This window comes from Carassius gibelio, chromosome A23, assembly GCF_023724105.1.
Source record: "Carassius gibelio isolate Cgi1373 ecotype wild population from Czech Republic chromosome A23, carGib1.2-hapl.c, whole genome shotgun sequence".
Lineage (NCBI taxonomy): Eukaryota > Metazoa > Chordata > Actinopteri > Cypriniformes > Cyprinidae > Carassius > Carassius gibelio.
The window spans coordinates 12,975,236-12,997,725 of record NC_068393.1 but is presented as its reverse complement, the minus strand read 5'-3'; the positions used below and the strand labels follow the sequence as shown (position 1 = coordinate 12,997,725).

At 36.3% G+C, this 22,490-nt stretch overlaps 3 protein-coding genes and 1 long non-coding RNA gene across 5 annotated transcripts in view; 2 read left to right on the top strand and 2 right to left on the bottom strand.

The window, feature by feature from the left end:
- Positions 1 to 296: 296 nt before the first annotated feature.
- Positions 297 to 7,332, bottom strand: LOC127944757 (solute carrier family 35 member C2). The gene is made up of 10 exons (XM_052540979.1): positions 7,125 to 7,332; positions 6,571 to 6,718; positions 6,274 to 6,424; positions 5,885 to 5,948; positions 5,196 to 5,268; positions 3,147 to 3,315; positions 2,980 to 3,063; positions 2,017 to 2,192; positions 1,758 to 1,887; positions 297 to 1,091 (listed from the first exon to the last, which is right to left on the bottom strand). The coding sequence occupies exons 2-10, from the start codon at positions 6,679 to 6,681 to the stop codon at positions 964 to 966; spliced, it is 1,086 nt and encodes a 361-aa protein (XP_052396939.1). The 5' UTR covers positions 6,682 to 6,718; positions 7,125 to 7,332; the 3' UTR covers positions 297 to 963.
- A 399-nt stretch (positions 7,333 to 7,731) lies between these two features.
- Positions 7,732 to 8,605, top strand: LOC127944759 (transcription initiation factor TFIID subunit 13-like). Its single transcript, XM_052540981.1, has 2 exons — positions 7,732 to 7,883; positions 7,974 to 8,605. Exon 2 carries the CDS (start codon positions 7,975 to 7,977, stop codon positions 8,347 to 8,349), a length of 375 nt encoding a protein of 124 aa, XP_052396941.1. The 5' UTR covers positions 7,732 to 7,883; position 7,974; the 3' UTR covers positions 8,350 to 8,605.
- Positions 8,606 to 9,666: 1,061 nt separating this feature from the next.
- On the bottom strand, positions 9,667 to 12,540 carry LOC127944758 (troponin C, skeletal muscle). The gene is made up of 6 exons (XM_052540980.1): positions 12,424 to 12,540; positions 11,300 to 11,351; positions 11,067 to 11,210; positions 10,440 to 10,554; positions 10,214 to 10,350; positions 9,667 to 10,106 (listed from the first exon to the last, which is right to left on the bottom strand). Exons 1-6 carry the CDS (start codon positions 12,424 to 12,426, stop codon positions 10,075 to 10,077), a joined length of 483 nt encoding a protein of 160 aa, XP_052396940.1. The 5' UTR covers positions 12,427 to 12,540; the 3' UTR covers positions 9,667 to 10,074.
- Positions 12,541 to 17,573: 5,033 nt separating this feature from the next.
- Positions 17,574 to 22,490, top strand: part of LOC127944418 (uncharacterized) — a 5,181-nt gene continuing 264 nt past the window's right edge. Inside the window, exons 1-4 of one of the 2 annotated variants that reach the window (XR_008150355.1) lie at positions 17,574 to 17,629; positions 18,543 to 18,700; positions 18,875 to 18,944; positions 22,266 to 22,490. The exon at positions 22,266 to 22,490 is cut by the window's right edge and continues 264 nt beyond it. This is a non-coding gene — a long non-coding RNA (uncharacterized LOC127944418). Of the gene's footprint in view, positions 17,630 to 18,060; positions 18,226 to 18,542; positions 18,701 to 18,874; positions 18,945 to 22,265 lie in introns of those variants that run through there. The other variant, XR_008150354.1, reaches the window with a different exon arrangement.

Sequence of the window (22,490 nt, the reverse complement as noted above, 5' to 3'; positions counted from 1 at the left end):
CACTGTTCATTCAACCCCCTGCTGGGAAACTAACTGGCCTCCTGACTTCGAAATTAATCCACTAAACAAACTCGACCAGGTTCATGAATTTATAGACTTGCCTGCATCTGCATGAAAACGCCACGCAAATCTAATTATCCTATTTAATCTGCTTTGCTGAAGTCTGCCTCCCTGAGAGCTGATAACATTGATGAAAAATGATGAAAGATGAAAATCAAGTATATTAAACCTAGACAGCAAGTAAACACCATTCCAAAAGCTGCACTGTATAAAGGAAAAAAGGAAGTAATCCATGGTAGAAGAAAACCAAGTTCATTCATTTTATTAAAAAAATAGAAGGTAATCCACTCACATTCTTTGTCTGAATTAGTCAAGTAGTTTTTGTAAACTAGAATTTATATTTAGTAAAATAAGCCCTTTTTTGTCATGTAAACAAATATGTAAGGCCACTTTAGGACTGGTCCTGTGAGAGATCGATGCCAGCAGTGGTTTTGAAGGTACATTTCACCTATAAATTGTAATTCTGAAAATCAAAACACATCTGACTCTTTCTCCAAAGACAAAACGAAATACCATTATTTATCTTCTTTTTTTTTTACATTTGGAGCTTGACAGCCCTTGGTCTCAGTCCACTTTCATTCTATGGAAAACATTCCTCTTGTGCTTCTGGACCAGAACGGTGTGACAGTGAGTAAACGATGACTGAAGATAAATGTTTGGGTAAACTAACCCAGTTGCTTTTAGAGCTCTGTCTTCCCGAGAGCAAAGGATTTCATTTTTCTCTCAATATCATAGAGAGACCAGCATTAAAGATGTAGCCCAGTACATTAGCTGTCAGTGTCTTTACAAGGTCGCTCAAATCATGCCAGTACCTTGAGTTCCTGTGGTCAAGGTGACCATTGATATGAGCCTTTAAAGGGCACATTCCACATGCCTATTTATGACATTCATGTCATCCTTGAACTAATAAAGAATCTCATGCTCCTCTTCATCATTGGTGTCTTCACAATAGTCATCTTTTGTCTGTAGAAGTGGAAGCTCAAGGTCTGGGTTGTCTCTGACTGGTAGTTGTCTTACCATGGGGCCATTTCCTATTAAAAGACAAAGATACACACACTGAGAACAATACCTGACCTGCATTCAAGCAAACAATTACTGATTCAAAAACCAGCTTTGCACATTTTCTTCTTCCTAAGGGTCTGCCGTTTATTTATTAGTATCCATTTTGTGACTCAACTTAATGGATGGTGTTGAACACAACTGATTATACCAGCAGAAATCCAATAGTAATTATATGTGAAAGTCTAATATAATTTAAGATGATATTCATATTTATGAAAATTTGTATAAATTACAATAACAAAAATAAGATTTTTTTGCACATTACAGAAATGACAATAAACTATTTTAAAATGTGAAATTTTACTTTCCAAGCTTATGGTTAACTAAAAAGCACTGCATAGTCTGGATCACTAAAGGTCGGCATGAAATGAAAATTTCATAAATGCATGTTATACATCTCACGGTGAACAATTCAACATGCATATGGTCTCTCTCCTACATTTTCTTTTTCAACAATCTACTGCACTCTGATGTACGTCACCATGTGCAAGATTTGGCGCTACTTTAGTTCCATCACAACAAATAAAAATACCTTTAACATTATACGCAGACACACGTATGAGTCAGCTGTGCCATGTAAATTCGTTTGGTATTGCATTACAATCACCTACAGGCATGATTTGAATGAGTCTTACCTTTGTTGTAGTATGTTTTGAGGCCAATATGCAGTGATATGCCAGACAGACATACAGCAAAGCCCAACCAGTTGACTGTGCTTATTTTATCTCCCATGAACTCCACTGCCAGCAGCAGAGTGCACACCTCCTACAGAGAGACAGACAGAGGAATGTCTTTGTGAAGAACATTCAAGTTACTGAGGAATGGAAAAAAACTAAAAAGATGAGGAGCCAAAGAGCTTCTTCTTTTTATATTGCTCATATATTTTATTCTTACCTTAAAAATGCCTGCAATAGATAGTGTAAGACTAGATGTGCGGGACACCAGCAGGAACTCTGAGAAGCCCAGCCCAAATGCCAGCATGCCACCCAGACACAGGGTCAGCAGAGAGTAGATCAGGTGAGAGAGCTCACTGACCCTGAAGAGCTTCTCCGTGGTACTCACACTCAGCCCTGCTCAGCAATCACAGGATGAAGAAACAAGCAACAGGTTCAGTAAGGATTGCAGTGGCACTGGTAACCAAGAGACCATCATTTACTTTTGCAAGAAGTAAATGAAATGTATTGTAGAAATGTTAAGATTTAATTCAATGTGACTTTCATGACAAGTATTAAAGCAAAAATTACACTTAAATTGTAAAGTAAAACTATCATTTTAAACACATTATGGTAATTTTGGTTGTATTAAATCTAAACAGAATTTGTTTTGAAATGTGTAGGGTCATATATTTTCCCAATACAACAATGTCTTATTTTTATTCTTATTTTTTATTTTAAGGTAAAATATGATCCTGACATTTCTTTGTGAGATTTGCACAAGTGGAAGACAAAACACTAAAATACAGATCAAAATACAGACAGGGACCCCGCACTTTCTGATCAATGAATGGCTTTTGAATTTGTTTGTGATGACTAGATGAAGATTTTGTAAAAATGATTTTATGGAGATCACACTCATAAAAGTAATTTCTACACAGCAAATTATTTAAGAACGGAGCATAGCTAGAAATAAATCTACAGGAACGTCAACACACATTTTCAGGACTATATGAACTTACATTGTGGTTCAAAAATTTGGGGTAGGATTTTTAAAAGTCTTTTAGGCTCAACAAGTCTGCGTTTATTTTGTCGAATATAAAGTTAGAACAGAAATTTCAGGACATGTTTTTATTATAAAATATTAATTTTTTTTAATTTTAAAACATTTTAGTATATATTCAAAAACTGGTGTCTGGCTAACCTTCATTCAGAAGAAACAGAGGAAAGAGGCCCATGAACATGAGAGGCTGCAGATGATACATAGTGTCTATGGGGTTCTGAAGGCCTGTGTGGCAAAGAGAAGGACACAAGAGTCATGAGAATTCACCACTTCACCATATAACCAACACACATAACATGATGACTTACCAAGCTCTGCTTTCTGCATGAGCACTTGAGTGAGAGTCCAGCGGATCCCTCCAATAAAAGAGGCCAACAGGACCATGATGAAACCCTCCAGATTAAACTGAGTGGACTTGAGAGTGAACATGAACAGACCACTGGCTATCAGCAACACCACGAGGATCAGGAATGGGTTCTGTTCGATTCAAAAGAGTCAGCAGCACACATTACTACAACAAACATCAAGTCAAGAAATACATCACAGAAAATAAAACTGCATTCAAGACTTTTAATGGGATCTTTAATGAGGCAGAAATCAAAAGTAATCACAGACTGGTTTATAATGGCCTCATGTTAGTTTAACCATTTATTTTACCCTCTTAAATCACCTAATGGCTTGGCAAATGCATGTATTGCTGATTGTTTGCCATTAATGTTCCAGCTCGACTCCCAGAATGTGTGAAAATTCTGAAGTACCAAAACTGGAGAGGCAGCGCACAGCTTTTATGCATTTATGAAACACTGATTTATTTTCTTCTTCTCTTTATTTAGTTTAAATCACCTCTAAAATTAAAATACATTCATATTATGTAATGCATGAAAAAGTACCAGCTGTCCAGACTTAAAGGTTGTTAGTTTAGTTATCTTTGATTAGATATATTTACGTCTGACTTTTTTTAAATGGTCTATGCTTCATATGAAATATAATAACATAGATCAACCTTTCTCATTCCAGTTTCCTGCACTGTTTTTTTTTTTTTTTTCAAACCACTTTGTTTCTTCTTGGACAAAGTAGTCTTTTTTGAATGGATGTCAATAGAAGAGAACACTATGAACTGACAGCCTGTCTTCAATGTGTTTACCATTAAGCATTAATTTAGGAATGAGCTATATTTTTTTTTATGGTATCTGCAAGCAATAAGAGAGTCCTAAAATTGAAAGCCATTCAAAAGCAGGAATTATAATAATTTGGTTTATGATTTATTATTTATTTTATGGTTTATGATCTTTTGTTTTGGCTGGTAGAAATTCTAAATGCCTGATAACTTAAACATTTCGTAGCCAAATTGTCTGGTGAGTAAAATCTCTGTGAGATTCAATAAAGACTCTCTGTTTCTGTAAAGGTGTGAACCAAATGGCCCATATAGCCAATTGATCCGTGAAATAAATGTTGCCAATTATTTTTAATAGAAAGTAGCAAAAGCCTGTAAAAAGCCACTAAACGGCATGTGCTAATTAGCATATTCATTGCATCATTACCTCATATTTGCATTCTGCCTAGTGTAATTTAGGAGTGAGCTATATATTTTTTTATGGTATCTGCAAGCAATAAGAGAGTCCTAAAATTGAAAGCCATTCAAAAGCAGGAATTATAATAATTTGGTTTATGTTAACCAGCAGCAGTCACATCCAAGCTACTGCTATGTGCTGAAATCCTGATATATAATCAAGAAGACATCATTTGACAAAATCACCATAGACAAAAGCTGTGCAGTGATTTTGGCTATATTTACATGTTAAATGTTCAGGGGAAAAAGTTAGAGGCAAAAGAATGTCTCTTACTATTACATTATTACATTGGCAAGGGACACAAATGACTGCTTAGCCAAATACAGAAACACCTATCAAGACAGACAGACTCAGTGGTAAAATCATAAATTGGCTTTATAACATCTCACTTGCAGTTCCAATTTTTTCTTCTCCCAATGTGACGTTCCGAAAAAATCTCACAGCACTTAATAAATAGCATTTTAACAGCCTTTTAACGTGATCTAAAAATGATCTAATGTTAACATACTTCATCATCCATCACCACAGTAGGAATCCACTCTCTTTAAAATGTCTAGAGTACTTTAACCATTACACTTTATAACATGCTGTTCTCTGGTTGGGGTCGGGGGGGTAATAATTATATGGACACATACATAGAGCAGCCAGTTCAGCAAAGTTCATATAAAAAGATGTCTTATGAAGTACTGCACGTTGCTGCCTATGGGCAACTTGATGATGTATCTTTATTTGGCCTTTATTGTATGCAATAGCTGACTTTAAGAATCAAGTGTATTTTACACTTACCGGCTCCTCCAGCTTGAAGACCAGGGAGAAAAAGAGAATGAAGAGAATGGCTGAAGACTTGGTCATGGTGTACCTACAAGAGATTTTTTAAGAGTACCTTTAAGAGATTTCATGCAGTCAGAGGATATCAAATATGTTTGATATTTTTAGCCAATTTCAGAACAAGGACTGCATCCGAACGCCTAGACAGGGGACTTGCTCCCTCGCTGCCATATCAGGCAATGACTTTACAGGCAGTGTTTTAGCACGAAGGCACCTCATGAAACTGACTTCAGACAGGTTTCTGAGGCAGTTGAACGGTTTAATAATCTACAACAAAATAAAACGGGTTTTGGTGATAGTTTTGATTGAGGTTTTGTTTGGAACTACTTGCATTACTTGTTCTTCTCTGTAACCATTTACGAAGATGATATGTGGATAAAAATTTGATTTATATGATTATGTGAGGAAAAAGAGTCATATGAGACAAATGTAGGAAACTCGTCGCAAGGAACAACACTAATATACACAATTATACATTTTTATAACTTTAACGGACATTAAACACAATATTTGACTACACAATCACATCTCAAAAACAGCACATCTAAGACTAACAATATCTACTAAATGTTTGAATAACGCCTGTGTGTCTATAGTAAAAGTTCTGCCTTGCAAGCACTATAAAAGCCAAATAGTAAAATGCTTACAAACTAATAGTGATGAAAAGGAAGCTCCAGTTGGACAGTCCGATATCCAGCGCTGTAGCCAGGGCTGATGGACACAGACAAACAAGTTGCATAGATATAATGATGAACCACTTTCTCACTTTAATACAACGTAAAATATAAATTATAACGTATAAATTAAAGTGTTAAAAAAATAAAATAAATTAATACAAATAAAATAATGATCATGAATTATAGGCTTATGGACAAAATGATTCCAGAATATTCAAGCAGAGATCAACTAGATTCTCTAGATTCAATCAGGGTGGACTTCACCCATCCAAACTGTGTGCTGGACAGAAAAAGAAAACATGTTTTATCTCCTCAGCCATCATTATCACACACATTCAAAAAACACACATAATTCTTACCTGTTGGGGCAACTTTAGAAAGATAAACCTTCCAAGGAAGGGTCACTCGAGGTTTTCCAATCCAGCATTGCATGGCAAAGCGTGTCAGTGTGGAGAAACAGAAAATTATTACGAGATGAACCAGCGTCATGAACAGAGGAAAGTGGAAGTCCTGAGGCACATAAGAAAACACACATTATACAAACCAAATGGACCCTTGTGTGCCCAAAGTGATCAAAGTGCCCTTTCCAAAACAAACAAACAAAAAATTTAATTCAAGGAACATGCTGGCTTTCACTCAGCTAATCTACATCTCACCTTCATGAGCCACTTGTTGTAGAATGTTATGCCAATGGAAAACACATAGTAGAAAAGTACCAGGCCCACAGAGCGCAGTGCCTTGCAGATGAATTGCGTCGGGCACGCCATCCTGAAAAACCCGGATCTGACGAGGGACAGCTAAAAACTGTAAAGAGGAGGGTGATAAGAATTAACCAGAGCAAGTCCAAAAGTATGTTAACATGTGGAAAATCAAAGAACAAAGCTGATAAGAACATGCAGGGCCAAAGTTTTATGTGCGCGAGTCCATTGTATCGTAAAGAAGCACTTGTTTAAAATTGCAACACATTGAAAAAGAGCAGTATGTGCATAATGGCTATTAAAGTGTGGGTTGAAACTTATGACGTTTTGTTTTGTTAGTCATTTAGGCAATAATAAAATCTTGTGTCTTTATCAAATCTAACTTAAATGTTGTCTTAGGCCCTAAAATCCTCGTTAGCTCAGCTGATGCAGTGACAGGTCGAGCACGCGACGCGGACTGTGCCATTTACAGCTAACTAGTAGCTAAAAGGTCAGTGACCAGATTTTCTTACCTCACAGTTTACATAGTCCTCGAAAACGAAAGCTGGTAGCATTAAACACTATGTAACCATCATTTGTTTACGGGAGCCGTCTCAGAGCCCTAGAGAGACATTAACGCGAGACAACGTGCATTCAAACTGTTCCTGTTTGTGTGAACCCGTGTAGTTACTTCTGCTCTGACGTGTACAGTCTGCCCTGCTGACACATGAGCGGCTTCCCGGGAAATCTTGAATTTTATAAATATTATTCAAAATGTTTTTATATACAAGTTTTGGTTTAATGATTATTGTGGGCAAAAAACACACTTGAAATGCCCAAGTCACTGAGAACTGCGCTAGATAGCAGAATGATTGACGTTTGATATTCTTTGGCGCTGTTCGGTTCGTTCTTTTGAGTCGAATCTTTTTGCTGAACCGGTGTCCGAACAAAGCGTTCACGAATCGAACTGAAGCGATCTTGAGCGGTTCTCCAGTCAAGAGCTCATTGTAATAAAATAATCACCACTGTCTTGTTCCGAGAACTGACGAGTAAGCTGATAGTTTGATTTAGTTAATTGATTTGTTCGAAAGAACCGATTCAAGGAAATGATTCTAACTTTCCTGCGCTAACGTTACCCTTTAAAACGTTCGTCACCCAGAACTCTAGGGGTCGCTGAAGGTTTTAATATCTCCTTTCAGTTGCGCGTTATGTGTAAATAAATGAACAGTAGTTCCTGTCTTTGCATTTGCTGGTTGGGTTGCTTTGTTTTTGTGCCAGTCCGGTTTTCTCATGTGAGTCCTACATAAACATTGTTCCTTTTAGTCGATTCTAATATAGAATATCTTCTAATATAGAACCATCACACTGTGTTTCATTACAAGAATGGCTGAGGAAGAGGATGATCCTGGTTTTGATGAGGATTTAGACGACGGAGGCAACGGGGCAGACTCGGGCCAAGGTAAAAGAAAGCGGCTTTTTTCCAAGGAGCTTCGCTGCATGATGTATGGGTTTGGAGACGACCAAAATCCCTACACCGAATCGGTGGACATACTGGAGGATCTGGTGATCGAGTTCATCACGGAGATGACGCACAAGGCGATGTCTATAGGGCGCCAGGGTCGCGTGCAGGTGGAGGACATCGTGTTTCTCATCCGCAAGGATCCTAGAAAGTTTGCGAGAGTGAAGGACCTGCTCACTATGAACGAGGAGCTGAAGAAGGCTCGCAAAGCCTTTGACGAGGCAAATTATGGGTCTTGAAATAGCCATCTGTTGCTATGGTGTTCATACAGTCCTCAAGAAGAAACGTTGTTTTATTGTTGCCTTTAATGGACTTTTAACTACTTGTTGTAAACCCACTTACTTACAGCTCTGTATTGTTGTTGTTTTTACAGTTAGATGACAGTTCACTGTTTATTTGTATGGTCATTTCTATCATTATTAACGTTTTTTTTTTTTTGTCTTTTTTTCTTTTTATTCAGTTGTTGCACAATAAAAATTAATTGTTAATATTTTATTTTATTGTTATCATTTCGAAAAGCACTACCATACACCTTACAAAGATGAAAAAAATGGCTGTTTCTTAGATGACATGTACGCCAACTTTAGTATAGTATCCTTAACAATTTAGCATATAAACTATATAACAATATTTTTTTTTTCTCTTACGTGTTTTGTATCTAGGGAGATACTTGTTGAGTATTATATCATGCTGTGAAAATTACATATATGTTACATTGTACCTTTAATTTTTTATTATAAAATATTTTGAAGAAAAAATATAAATTTATCACAGTGTTGTTGCAAATTCAAGGGTTAATGTAAGTGTACAATGAATTGCTTTGGTAAATGTTTTCTGATATAATTTTTCAAAATTACACAAAACAGAGACACATTTGCCCTAGTCAAAAATGTAAGTGTAACTTATGCAAGGAGTTTGGGGACATCTTGAGATTTTTGTAGAAGTTTGTACACTTAAGAGTGGGAGGATGAATTTTCAGTTTTCAGGGACAATAGGCATTCTATCTATAATTTAGACATGCATGTATAAATCACATTAAGACATGTTAATAATGAGCAACATTATTATTTTACTCTGTATTCTTTCAACATTTAGTGTTTTGTTCCCCAGTGTGTTATTTCCCAAAGACAAGGGATGTGTAATTCACCTACTTTCGGTCATCAGCTATATTTGCATTATTAGTGGTCAACTTTTTAATTTGCAAATAATACTCATCAGCCAGATAAACAAGACACAATTTACTGATTTACACACTTTCAGCACACAAAGAACGTCATGTTGAAAATCTAAATGTGCAATAGAGAAGGAGAGCCATTCCTACATCATGTCTAATAAAACTGAATGCCATATTAGCATAAGTGAAATATCACTGATATTTGTAAAAGTTTGTGGTTTGGGTTTTGCTGCTACATAAACAGCACTAGTTATAGTCTTTAGTATATACAGAATTTGTCAACTAATTGGGGTCAGAGACTCTAAAGAAAAAAAAATGTTTAATTGATAAACTCCTCAAAACAAAACCATACAAATCAAAATGTCAGACCAACTAAACAAGATGTTTTTTTATTTTTTATTCCGTTTTCAAGCATTCGTTCTTAAATACAGTGAAGTGGTTGTTGTGGTTTGGCATTGGTCTATGCAGCGGTAACAAGCTGCAGATCTAGACTGAATCTAGACTAAACACCCACAAACATGGGGTCTACCATGGCATGTGTTTCTAGCGAACTTGAGCGCCATCATAACATGATGAACCTGTGAACCACACCACAGCTTGGCTCCTTGGGTCTTGCATGAGGGGAGCCCAACCTTGGCAAACCCCACACAGGTGTTTAAATGTCTGTCTGCTGAAGAGGTAAGATGGAGGCAGAAAGAGGACAAGGGAAAAGTGAATTTGAGTGGCATTGAGAGGTAAAGGTTTCTGTCGGCGGGGTGAGAAGGGAGAGGAATGTCCTTGAGTCTCTGTTTTACTGCACGTTCTCCATCATCTTCAGGAATTCTGAGGAAAAGGGGATATGGGTGTCTCTTCAATACATGGCCTAACTTCACATACACCATATTTAGTGTTTAGAAATTAAATGAAATGTAATTAATAAACCATCATACCATCAAAGTCCAGCATGCCATCGTTGTTTTTGTCTCCATCTTTAAGCAGCTCATCAATCTCCTCCTCTGAGATAGATTCCCCAGTGCTGCGGATGATCTCAGCAAACTCATCTCTGTCGATGTAGCCATCACCGTTCCTGCAGATTCATAGTGTTGCATAAGCTGTACTGAGTCTGAGTAAAATAAAAAAAAACAGGTGCACACGAGAAGATATCAAATGACATACTTGTCCAACACGCGGAAGCATTCGGCCAACTCTTCCTCGCTCTTGCCAGCCTGGTCCTCCTTGAGGAGTCTTACCATCATGACCAAGAACTCCTCAAAGTCGATGGATCCGCTGCCTATAGTTTCCAGTAGAAAGTACATTGGCTAATACAATGTTCATTTTTGTATTTTATGTTTAAACTCAAACATATATTATCATCACTATGTTAAAATGTGGGTAGACATCATCATATAGGCCAGAAACATATTTACACGACAGACGATGAACAAACACACAAAGACTTGACGTAACGTGTTTGATTCGGCTTGACGGGGGCGATAGAGTTACATAAAAGTATTTTTTAGTTTAAACGGGGTTTTAATATTCAAATATGCTGCTATTTAAAAAAAATTTTGCAAGATACTTTAAAAACTGTTGCTGATGACAGTATTTGTCCTGAAAGAAATAACTGGCATGACATTTCCGGTAATTTTCCCTTTAGCGCCCCTCGCGGCAGTGCTGAGAATGTAACGCGTAGTTGTATTTAAAAACGCAAGAACGCGCGAAAAATTGCTTCAGTCGAGTATTTTTCGGGTCATACTGTTATAAAGTCCTTTGTATCCACTTTTTAAACTGGCATTTGTTTACCGTCTTCATCGACCTCCTCGATGATTTCTTCCAGCTCCTCTCTGGTTGGATTCTGACCCAGCATCCTCATGACGGTACCCAACTCCTTAGTGCTGATATCACCGCCACCGTCAGTGTCGAACATGTCGAAAGCAGCCTTGAACTCTTTGAAACAGACGCACAAGGTTTAAAGGAACAGAACGACTCGATATTGGTAATATAGTCTTTTTTCTACAGTTTGTTTGTAGACCCACCGGCAAGCATCTCCTCGCTCAGGTATGAGCGGGCCTCCTGTTGCGCGTCAGTCTGTGAAACGGTTACATTAGGAAAGGTTAGATTCAGATATAAACAGTACAACGCATTAATCTGGGAAAAAATAAATCTTGTTTCTTCTGGAGAGTCATTTGTGTTTGTTTTCTTAATAATATGTTTGCATTAAGACTAGGCTAGGCCTTGTGCTCAGCAGATGGTGCCCAGAACACTCCTGCAAGACAATTTGCGACTATTTTAAGGCTTAACACGTTATCCTGGCAGTCAGTGACTGTACATGGTAATTCCGAAATAGGATCCTTGGAATGTGTCATTTCAGCATTTGGGTAACCCACTGAACCTAACCAGCTGACTAGATTCATATCAAATAGCAGGATGCACTGACTTATGTCTGAACACATTATGTCCCTTCTTTTAAACACTCTTTCATTATACTTTACCAAATATGTGGATGATTATTATTCAGGGTGATCTTTGACTGTTTGATGTCTTGGAATAATGAAACTCCTTCAAGTAATTTTTCTTTTATCCATGTTAAAACATTATTGCATCTGCATTTTTGTTGAGATTTTTTAAGTTTTTTATTGTACTTGTAACACAAGTTAACTAGTAGCAGTTAACTTTAAATCTATAACAAAGTCACCTAAGAATAACACCTAATTTAGTGTTAAATCTAAAAATAACACCTAACAAAGTTACTTTCAGATTATATTATATATACATTTCCACTCAGGCAAAGATTAACCCAGAACACAGCAATTGTCTGACAAAAGTGAATAAAAAAAGACTAATCAGATATAATAGAATAATCAGATTTAAATAATATATGTTTCAAAACTAGAATGAATATTTTTTGAACGACACATTGTTTTATATTTTTATTATTAAATCATCTTAATGATGATTTAGATTTTTTTTATTATAACACTTTATTAAATGCATGCAAAACTGTAAGGGAACTATTAATAAATACTATAAACTTATATAGTGCATTATTAATAATGACCTAAATGTAATTCTGATTACTTTTTAACAAGGCCATTTGCACATTTTATGTTTTCATGCATTCTTTAGCAAAACTGACCACTTAGATTATTTAAACTCTTACCATGGTTGTGGATTAGCCTCCTCACTTATATCCACGAGATAAGCAGTGGTCAGCGCTCGCACCCCAACAGAAAGACTAGACATCAAGTGACAGTTCTGACACACTTTAAACAGACCACCCAAGACCCGCCCACAGGCCTCCAGATTTAGAATCCTGAACTTTTAGGGTTCGACGGCTCCCATAAACCAATAGAAATGTGAATTGAGTACACGTTAAGAACAGTCTACGGGAATACAGGAAAAGGGTTTCTTCTTCACTCTGCTGTGTTTATTGTAAGAAAGCCTGTGTTTATTGGAAGAACTGTTCAAAAACACAGTAGAATAATTATATGTCGTGTCAGGTAAAATTTCATTGTGGAAATGTTTAGGTATGAAATCTTGGAGGACTTTTGTCCTGAGACTTTGATTTTCACTAATCCCCCTCAAAATTTCCACTAAATGTGACAAGTAATATACTGATGAGCTAAAATGACTCATAATGATTTAAAATAGGCCTAAGTAGCGTACAGATGGAAATTAATTTTGAAATGGTGAGAGCCGGTAGTGTTCTGTACCACCCCCCTTTAATCAAGCCGAGAAACCCTAAACTTCTTGGGAAGGTGCTGTGTTGCAAATCTTCAGCGTGCCCTGAATAGCAAATGGTTTAGATCTCCACTCCATTCCATCCCACCAAAAACCCAACAACACAAATGGTGACACAGGTACACCAAATCCTGAGAGCCTAACCCCTGAGTTTACTTGTATTCTGTATAGTTTTAGATAATACAATCACAGTAAAGTATTGCCAAATAAACAAGCAGATTGGCAAAGATGTGCCTTTTTGTAATATATTTGCAGACACCACTATTATGTGAGCTAAAGAGATTCCTTATCGCCATGATGATATTAAGTCCTTTTCCAAGGCTAATACTGTAGCAGGGTTATTTTGAATCACTGTAAAGGGTGAGGGAGAGGGGAAGGGGGTTGAAGGAAGCTTGGTGAATGTCTTGGGAATAAGCAGGTGTAGTAGGAGACAGCTGAGGGGAGAGGCATGAGTGGTTTCCTCTTAAAAGTTTTGAAGGGTTATTTATAGACACCATCACAGTGCAGTTCCAGAGGAACATTTCCAACAATATGGCACTGATCTATAATATTCTCTGTCCCTCAAAGTGTATTCCAGCCCATCTTTATTGTTAGCGATTTGAACCCTGGTGATGTTGTGTTTCCTCAATCCTCTTTCCTTTTAAAGATCTCAGCATGGCACCCCCTCTCCACTCTGAACATACTTTGCATTTGATTATTGTGATTATACATTTTTGTAAGAAATGCTTCCCTCACATCTTGGGATTCAAAAGGAATCATTGACAATTGGAGGTCAGGGGAAAAAAAATCCCCAGAGTATGTGTAATTACATCTGTTTACATATGTGTGTAACTTCTGCTTTAAAAAAAACACTTGAAAAAAAAAGTTCTTAATTAACATAGATAGTTTCATGAGAACATGCAAATGACCTCCACTTTTACCATCCATATGTCCTCAGGTTAGGGAGATCTAATAGGTTCATATTGTTATTGAAGAGTTAAAAGTAGTTATAATACTAGTTATAATACATTGATTAGTTCTGCAACCACAAAACGAATAAGAATGTGACAGAAGAATGAAATTCATTAATTTCAAGTCCTCATGTTGTATTCCAAGAGCATAATATTTAATCTGAATGTATAAACATTTCAAGAAATTATATTTAATATGCTAGTTTTTTTTAGAGCTCCCTAACGAAGCCGTGAGAGCATATTGTATCAATAAGTATGTGTGTATTTATATCTGTATATGCCTTATTATACTCTAAAAAACAAAGGTTCTTCAATCATCTTGGCATTGATGGTTTTATGAAGAAACTTTGACATTCACGGAACCTTTTCATTCAGAAAATCATTCTTTATGGTGGAATAAGGTTATTTAAATGTTCTTCACAAGAGTTGAGGTTAAAAGGTTTAAAGTGTAAAATGGCAGCCACATGCATTTCATCTTCTGGCGGTCTGGTTTTTAGAGCTACAGCAATGAAAGGGCCACTCTAGAACAAGAACAGGCATTTTTCTCATAGAGTGCCGCTGTCCTGCAGAGAGTAGCTCCAACCTTTGAAAAAAACTCACTTGCTTTATAGCCTTAGCACATGAGGGTGTCTATATTATAGAACCTTTTTTAAGTTAGTAAAAATTCTGACTTCTTTTATGAGTGAAGATTAGGTGAAGGCAGGAAGATTCCATTACAAAAGATGCATTTTTGATTATTGTTTCTGTCCAGTTCAATCTTATTTTAGCTGTCATTGTTTTTTTGTCTGGCAATGGCAGCAGGTAGACCTATGCAATAAAATTTCAGATTGGTTACTATATTTCATCGATTCTGATACTCAAAGATGACATTTTAATCTCCTATAGCGGACTATGTGCTGATTTGTATTGGCCTCCTCCAGTTATCCTGTGTTTTGCCTCCAGCTAATGCTATGACGTAAGTTTGGTGTCGACACAAAAGGGTCTACTGGAGAAAGTATAATGGTTAACTTGGATCACATGTGCCTTAATAACCAATCACGTTATAGCCTTGACATCATTGAATTTCGGAAAGATGTTCGACATTCATTCGACGTTTACCATAGGAATGAATGAAAAATGTCACCTGTTGCAAAAAGTCAGTGACTTCTCTTATAAAACTGAATTTTTATTTCTGTGTAAACTCTAAAAATAGTTCAATTCAAAAGTATTGCTTAGTGTATAACATATTGGAAATTAGCTGAGAGGCTATTGATTCATTACATGATAAGCTGTTTCCGCTAAAAAGCATCGTTCCGTTAACGGAAATGCAATACTGTAAACGTGGCCTTAAGCCGCGGTCACACTAGACTTTGCGAAAAGAGGCGGGACCAAGATATGACATCACGTGCCAAAATATCCTCACTAGTCATAATCATTTTCTATTTAAGATTTTACAATCAATTACAAGTACAGTTAAGTATACACACACACACATACAAATCTCATGTAACCCCCTACCATTCGTTCATGTTTCCCTTGCCAAACCAAGGCGCTTCATTTCTTATGTGATTTTTGTAATCTTTTAAAGTTGTGTTGTACAAAACAGGATGATGTGACACTGCTAAAATTTGCTATTTCTCAATTTCTGTACCGAGAGGTCACTTTGTGGTGTTTTGATCTTGATCTTGGTCTTATGCATTCATGTGACACAAATTCTTGACTTCCCAAACTTGAACTTTGTTACTCAGCGAAATGCTTAAGTCACCCTCATGTTGTTCCAAACCTGTATGAGTTTATTGATTCTGCTGAAGGTAATTTGAAGAATATTCAAAATACTATGACTTCCATAGTATGGAAAAAAACTATATTGAAGTCAGTGGGTACTGTTAACTGTTTGGATATCCTTCTTCATGAGAATAAAGAAATTCGTAGAGGTTTAGAATGACATGAAGGTGAGTAAATGATGACAGAATTGAGATTTTAGGGGTAAACTGTCCTAACTGATTGCATGTGGACCCTTATTTAAGGTAGTAAATTTTTGGGTCACAACCCATCTTACCATCTTCATCTTCTTCTAAAAGGATAGCATCTAGCTCCCCTCTGGTTGGATTCTGACCCATTAGTGTCAAACGCAACCTTGAACTCTTTGATTTGAGATGGGAAAAAGACAAAAAAAGATTTGAAAGCTTTCTGTGAAAAGCTGCATAATAAGATTTTTTTTTACATTAACAATTCACTAGTTAAAAGGAAAGCAATCTGAATCAAATGTTCTAAATGAGCAAAATCATGTAGAGATTGTCAAAGTTCACTCTCAACAGCAATCATTTCCTCACTCAGGAAAGAGCGGGTGTCTATCTGGGCATCAGTGGGCTAATGAGAAAAAGCCTCATGGGGCACTCACAAATCAGAATAAAAATGTAATTTGGAACTGGACAAGCTTCACAGGGGTTTTGTAGCCTTGGATTAAGGTTTTTTTATTGGATTAAAATATATTAATGACAAAGAGCAAACAGGAACACCAATATGAAAAGTTCAACTTTATAAAGTAAAAATATGTGGAAACTTAAGTGGCCTCAAAAAGTATTTGGTAATATGTGTTATAATAAATGTTAATTATTGAAAACCATTAGTGTAAAAGTATAAGATTATCACTGCAGTAAATAACAAATCCAATCAAATTCGCAAACAAATAAATCTGGTGAGTTTGAATTGCATTAAGCAATTGGTTTGATATTTTATTTAATGCAATGAGATTCTTATATTTTTATGTATAGACTTAATGCTCTTAATAATTAAATTAATCAATTTTTTTGCTTGGGTTTTGTGTAAAAATGCTATTTTATACCAACATGAATATACATACACACTTCTAGAGTCAGAATCCTGTTGTTCACATGCACATATTCAGGAGGAATCACAAAATGACACTGCAACCATGACAGTCTTAGCACTGTACTCAAACCCTGTAAATTCCCTCTCTTTGATGATGTGGATTACCACATGTATCCAGAGACCACCAACACTAGCAAACATTACAGGTATAGAACTTCTCAATGGAAAACACACTAAATACTTAACAGTAGTGATGCTATGAATATTACTTGCACTGTAAACATATTTGCAAAACACAACTATTAACACATACACTTCACTCAAAATATGTGTTATGTGTAGCATCTATGCAAACTGGTTTTATTCACATAAAATATTATTTAATATGACCAAACCAACTTACTGTCATTGAGTTATAAGAAGTAGAGGCTTAGACCAACTAAACCTGCACATATTCACTTGTTCTTTCTCTTCAAGATGAATCCATTCTGTGTTATCATACAAATACTGACTAAAGCATCTTGTCCATAGCTACATATCTGTACTTATTTCCAGAAATCTTACCATATTGATAGCTAGTTACTGAGATCAAAGTGAATCTGAAAACAATAACACACTCAAAAAAATGATTTTTGCTCTTTGTTCAATTTAATTAATTAACATGAGCACATACAACATAACTCTTTGTAAAAATGGTGTCAACTTAATTATATTTAACAGAAACAATGTAATTTTCAAAAAATTAGGTTTACAACATTTTTTTTAATTGAGTCAACAAGAATATTTTTGTTCGTCTTAACCGGATGCACGTCATCAACGGAAACGGATGCAGATGGATTGCTCAGCAGCGAACATGTGAGTTGGGTAAGTGGCCTTTTTTTCTTATCTATCACCGTCCATCTAATTTTATTTAATTAACAAACTAATAAACATATGCTTTCTTAATATCTTGTTGCATACCAGAAAGTTATTTTTTATAAGCACTGTATGAAAATAGCTCTTAAGTGTGTCGTTTGTTGCTGATGTTAAGTTTCTGGATTCAGCACGTGGTGCAGACTTTCTTTTTTTCCTAAAAGTATCAAATAACGTTAAAATGAAGAATCGCGGAACAAGAGAGAACAGAAAACCCTTCAGTACCATGAATTAATGTATAAAACCAGGGCCATAAGACACGCCCGATTAATTAGAAATTGCCAAATTGTCCCCTAGGATTTTAAATTCTTACTCTGCATTCAGCTGTTGTTAGGGTGACAAAGTTACAAATGTATATTTTAGGTCTTCCTCATCTATATTTAATTTATTGCTTGTCATTGTTAAAACGATTGAGATGCCAATCAAAGCGCACAGCAGCCAATCCAAGGCTTTAGATTAGTCACGCTTGTTAAGTTCACGTGCTCGTGACTGAATTCACCGCGTTCACGGAGTCTCTCGTCTTAAACAACAAATAGTGTTTTAGCGACGTAAGTACTACATTTCGCTGCTTCAGTAATTGTAAGTGGAGTTTTTGCATTTCTTCTGCTAGCTAGATTATGGTCATGGACCGACATTATGTCTGTGTAGTCAGCTAATAACGTTTTGTTTCCCCAAGCGCTTGCATGTGTAAGTTAATGTTATTCTGTTACTTGCGATTAATATATCAAGAGGAATAATCGAAAATGATTTCTGTCATAAATAAGTTGTCACTCTGACCCTGTACTAAATATTTTGTTTTCTTTGTAGCATTTTTTGTCTTTGCTGAATTGCCCATAAACAAGACCTCTGTAACTTATGTCTTCAGATAAATGATGAATTTCATCGGATCACAACCCTTCCTTTACACTCCAAAATTCATGTCCAAACTGGATATGTTCTCTGATGATCTGCTAAAAGTGTTTACCAAAAAAGGGTGGAGTGTTTAGAAAAAATATTCAAGATGTGATGCTGCCAATGTCTCAGGTAGTATTTTTATTTTTTTTTCAGTTTTTTTATAAATTGCTTTTTAATAAAAGCTATTGATATAGTGCTCTGTAATGCATAATGGCTCAGAGATGTGTATTGGAGGGTGTCATGTATGAATATCAGAAACTTGAAAAAATGTTTTGTCTGTTTTCTTATAATGCCACCATGGAGACCAAGCAAGAGTGCATTCTCAAGGGGATATGCATCTACCTGAATGAAGATGAATATGATGGAGTATTTGGTGAGTTCTTTTTCGTTACAAACAGTTATCACAAGTAATAACAAACTTGACCTTGCAAAAGACGTGACATGTTTTTCAATTTAAAAGCAGAGACACTTTCTTATATATATATATATATATATATATATATATATATATATATATATATATATATACACACACGTTTGTATGTTTAAATATCAAAAGACATTCCCCATCAAAACTGCTGATGGGTAAAGAGTTAATGTACATTTTTAAATTTAAAAATATTGAGTAAATTGTAAAGCTCAGATATGAATTAAATGACTGATGTTAACTTCTCTTTAAACCTTTGTACTCCACACAGCCACTGGTTTAGGTTTACGTGATATCATCCTGTTTGATAAGCACAGTTCTTAATAGTCAATTCGATTCACCTTTATTTATATAGCACTTTACACAATACACATTGTCAAAGCAGCATAATTAAACAGGAAAATAGTTTGTCGGTAATGCAAGAGGACAATAACAAACAGACAGTTTTTGTTTTGTTTTTTAAGAAAAAGTCAGTTCATTGATTATTCAGTGATGTCATCATCCAGTTCAGCTCTCTTCCAATAGTGTCTATGCAATCAGTCAAGCATCCCCATTCGCCAAAGGTGGCAGTGGCAAGGAACCAAAACTTAAAGGGATGGTTCACTTTCAAATTAAATTTTGGTATGTTTTAGCTTACCTCAAGAACATCCAAAATTTAGGTGTCTTTGTTTCCGCAGTATTTCCAATTTTGATATTTTTAGGTCAAACTGTTCTTGTCTGTGACTAATATAATGGAGGTCTATGGTCACCACCTCAAAGAGCATGCACAGAGAAGTCCAAATTAAACAATTCCCCACCGTAAGTACACATTGATGACCGAAGACACGAAACGAGCGGTTTGTGCAAGAAAACAAACAGTATTTATATAGTTTTTACCTTCTGTACACAACCACGTCCAACTGATGTGAGGGCGCGAGTAGGCTACTTCCTGTTGTGTGACGTGTGCGCGATCTGGCTTAGTTTGCGCAAGCGCAGAAAGCACACTCATTGTTTACACTTACTGTCTATGGTTTACACAGAGATTTCTGAAGCGTTACCTTACACTGTGAAGATTTAAACATATTTATACGTACAGGAAATTGCAATGGAAGATGATTTCAATACATCAACAGACAACGTTGAATTTGTCACAGCCATATTTGAACCAGAATACACAGATAAAGTACTCAGGAGCGATCATGGAAGCATCCGCTACGGCAGCACGTCTTCAAGACTCAGAGATATATTAAAAATTGGTGGTGTTTTAGTAGCAAGTGTTGTGAGATGCCAACACAAGTGGAGAGCATATGTTGTCACGAATGGAACAACTACAAGACGACGAGGACATTGACTGTATCGCATCACACACCTGCCTGACTGAAGATCCTGAGTTTTCTCCACTGTTGAGTCGCAGCGTTTTGCACATTGTGTTTAGTATGCCACATATAAACTGGAGGCGACGTCCAATGCCAGAGGGACCAAATGGCACACTGTCAATAGAGTGAGTAATGTGTTGTTTATTATAATTGTAATGATTATAGGGTGCGTTATAAACAAATTAATAATTACAGTTACTGCATTATATTTCAGACAATGCAGATTGGTGGTGTATTGTGTGGTAAACAGTAAACAATGAGTGATGTACACGCGCGAGAGATCGCTTCCGGCGCTTTCCGCGCTTGCGCAGACTAAGCCAGAGTGCGTGCGCACGTCACGTCAGGAAGCACTCGTGCACTCAGATCAGTTGGATGTGGTTGTGTACAGGAGATAAAACCAAAATAAACAGTTAATTTTCTTACACAAACCGTTTGTTTTGTGTCTTCGGTCATCAATGTGTACTTACGGTGGGGAATTGTTTAATTTGGACTTTTCTGTGCATGCTCTTTGAGGTGGTGACCATAGACCTCCATTATATTAGTCACAGAAAAGAACAGTTTGACCTAAAAATATAAAAATGTAAACTACGGAAACAAAAAACACCTACATCTTGGATGCCCTTGAGGTAAGCTAAAACATACCTAAATTTAATTTGAAAGTGAACTATCCCTTTAATTAGTGACAGAAATGAACTTTGGGAGAAACTTTACTTGATCTGGGTGCCAGTTCTCCTCTGGCCTGATGAAAACAGCAGTTTAATTCCAGGCTTCACGGGGAAGTCGTGGCCTAATGATTAGAGAGTCGTACTTGCAATCTAAGCATTGTGAGTTCGAGTCTTGGGCCGGCAGGAATTGTGGGTGGGGGGAGTGCATGTACAGTTCTCTCTCCACCTTCAATACCACGACTTAGGTGCCCTTGAGCAAGGCTCTGAACCCCCAACTGCTCCCCGGGCGCCGCAGCATAAATGATGCCCACTGCTCCGGGTGTGTGCTCACAGTGTGTGTGTTCACTGCTGTCTGTGTTCACCTTGGATGGGTTAAAAGCAGAGCACGAATTCTGAGTATACTTGGCCGTATGTCACGTCACACAAAAAAAATATATATATGCATGTATATATATATATATATGTATATGTGTGTGTGTGTACTCTTGTACTCAGTATCAACCGTTTTCAGAGAATGAGGGAGGGGTGTGCTGTCAGCAGTTGTTTTAATTGTGCCCAGTTTTGGTTAAAGATAAGTAATATTGATTTGAAATAAGTAACGGTAGCATTTTATAATATTGGTCCATTAGTTAACTGCATTAGTTAACATGATCTAAGCAAGAACAATCCTTCTACAGCATTTATGAATCTTAGTTGATGTTAATTTCAACATTTACTAACGCAATATTCAAATCAAAAGTTGTGCTTGTTAACATTAGTTAATGCACTGTGAATTAGCATGAACTAACAATGAATAACTGTATTTTCATTAAGATTAACAAAGATGAATACATACAGTAATGTATTGTTCATTGTTTGTTCATGTTACTTAATGAATTAACTAACATTAACTAATGGACATCATTCTAAAGTGTTACCGAAGTATCAATGGCTCTTGAGAATATCTGGTATTTTATAAATGTAATTTGTTAATGTCATCTAAATTAATTAAAAATTTCGAACAGTCACTGAGTGATAGTTAGAGATTTTAAGGAAGCATAGTTATTCATTGTTGTGATATTGACAAAGGCACTGTATTATTTTCCATTATAAAGTGGAACACAGTCTGCCAAAGGTGTTGAGTTGGGTTGTGATCTGGTGACCGAACGCCATAGCATTGTTTTAAGATGGCTCGTGGCTGTTTGAATGTGCTGTGGAAGTAGAGTTGTTCACTAAAATAAAAATAACTGTTTTTTTTTTTTTCAAAGGATGATGACCCTGCAAGAACCGAAGCGGACATAAAGAAGACCTTTTAGGGATTCTGTGATGAAGGCATGAATTTGCTGATGCAACAGAAGACCCTGAAGATATCTGCATTGTGCTGGAAGATGTGGAGGTGCTCTCTGGTGTTTAGGTAATGTAGCATTGGCTACAGCCATGCTACTTGGACTAATATACTCTTTAAATCTTACTCATCCACAGGAGATCATTAC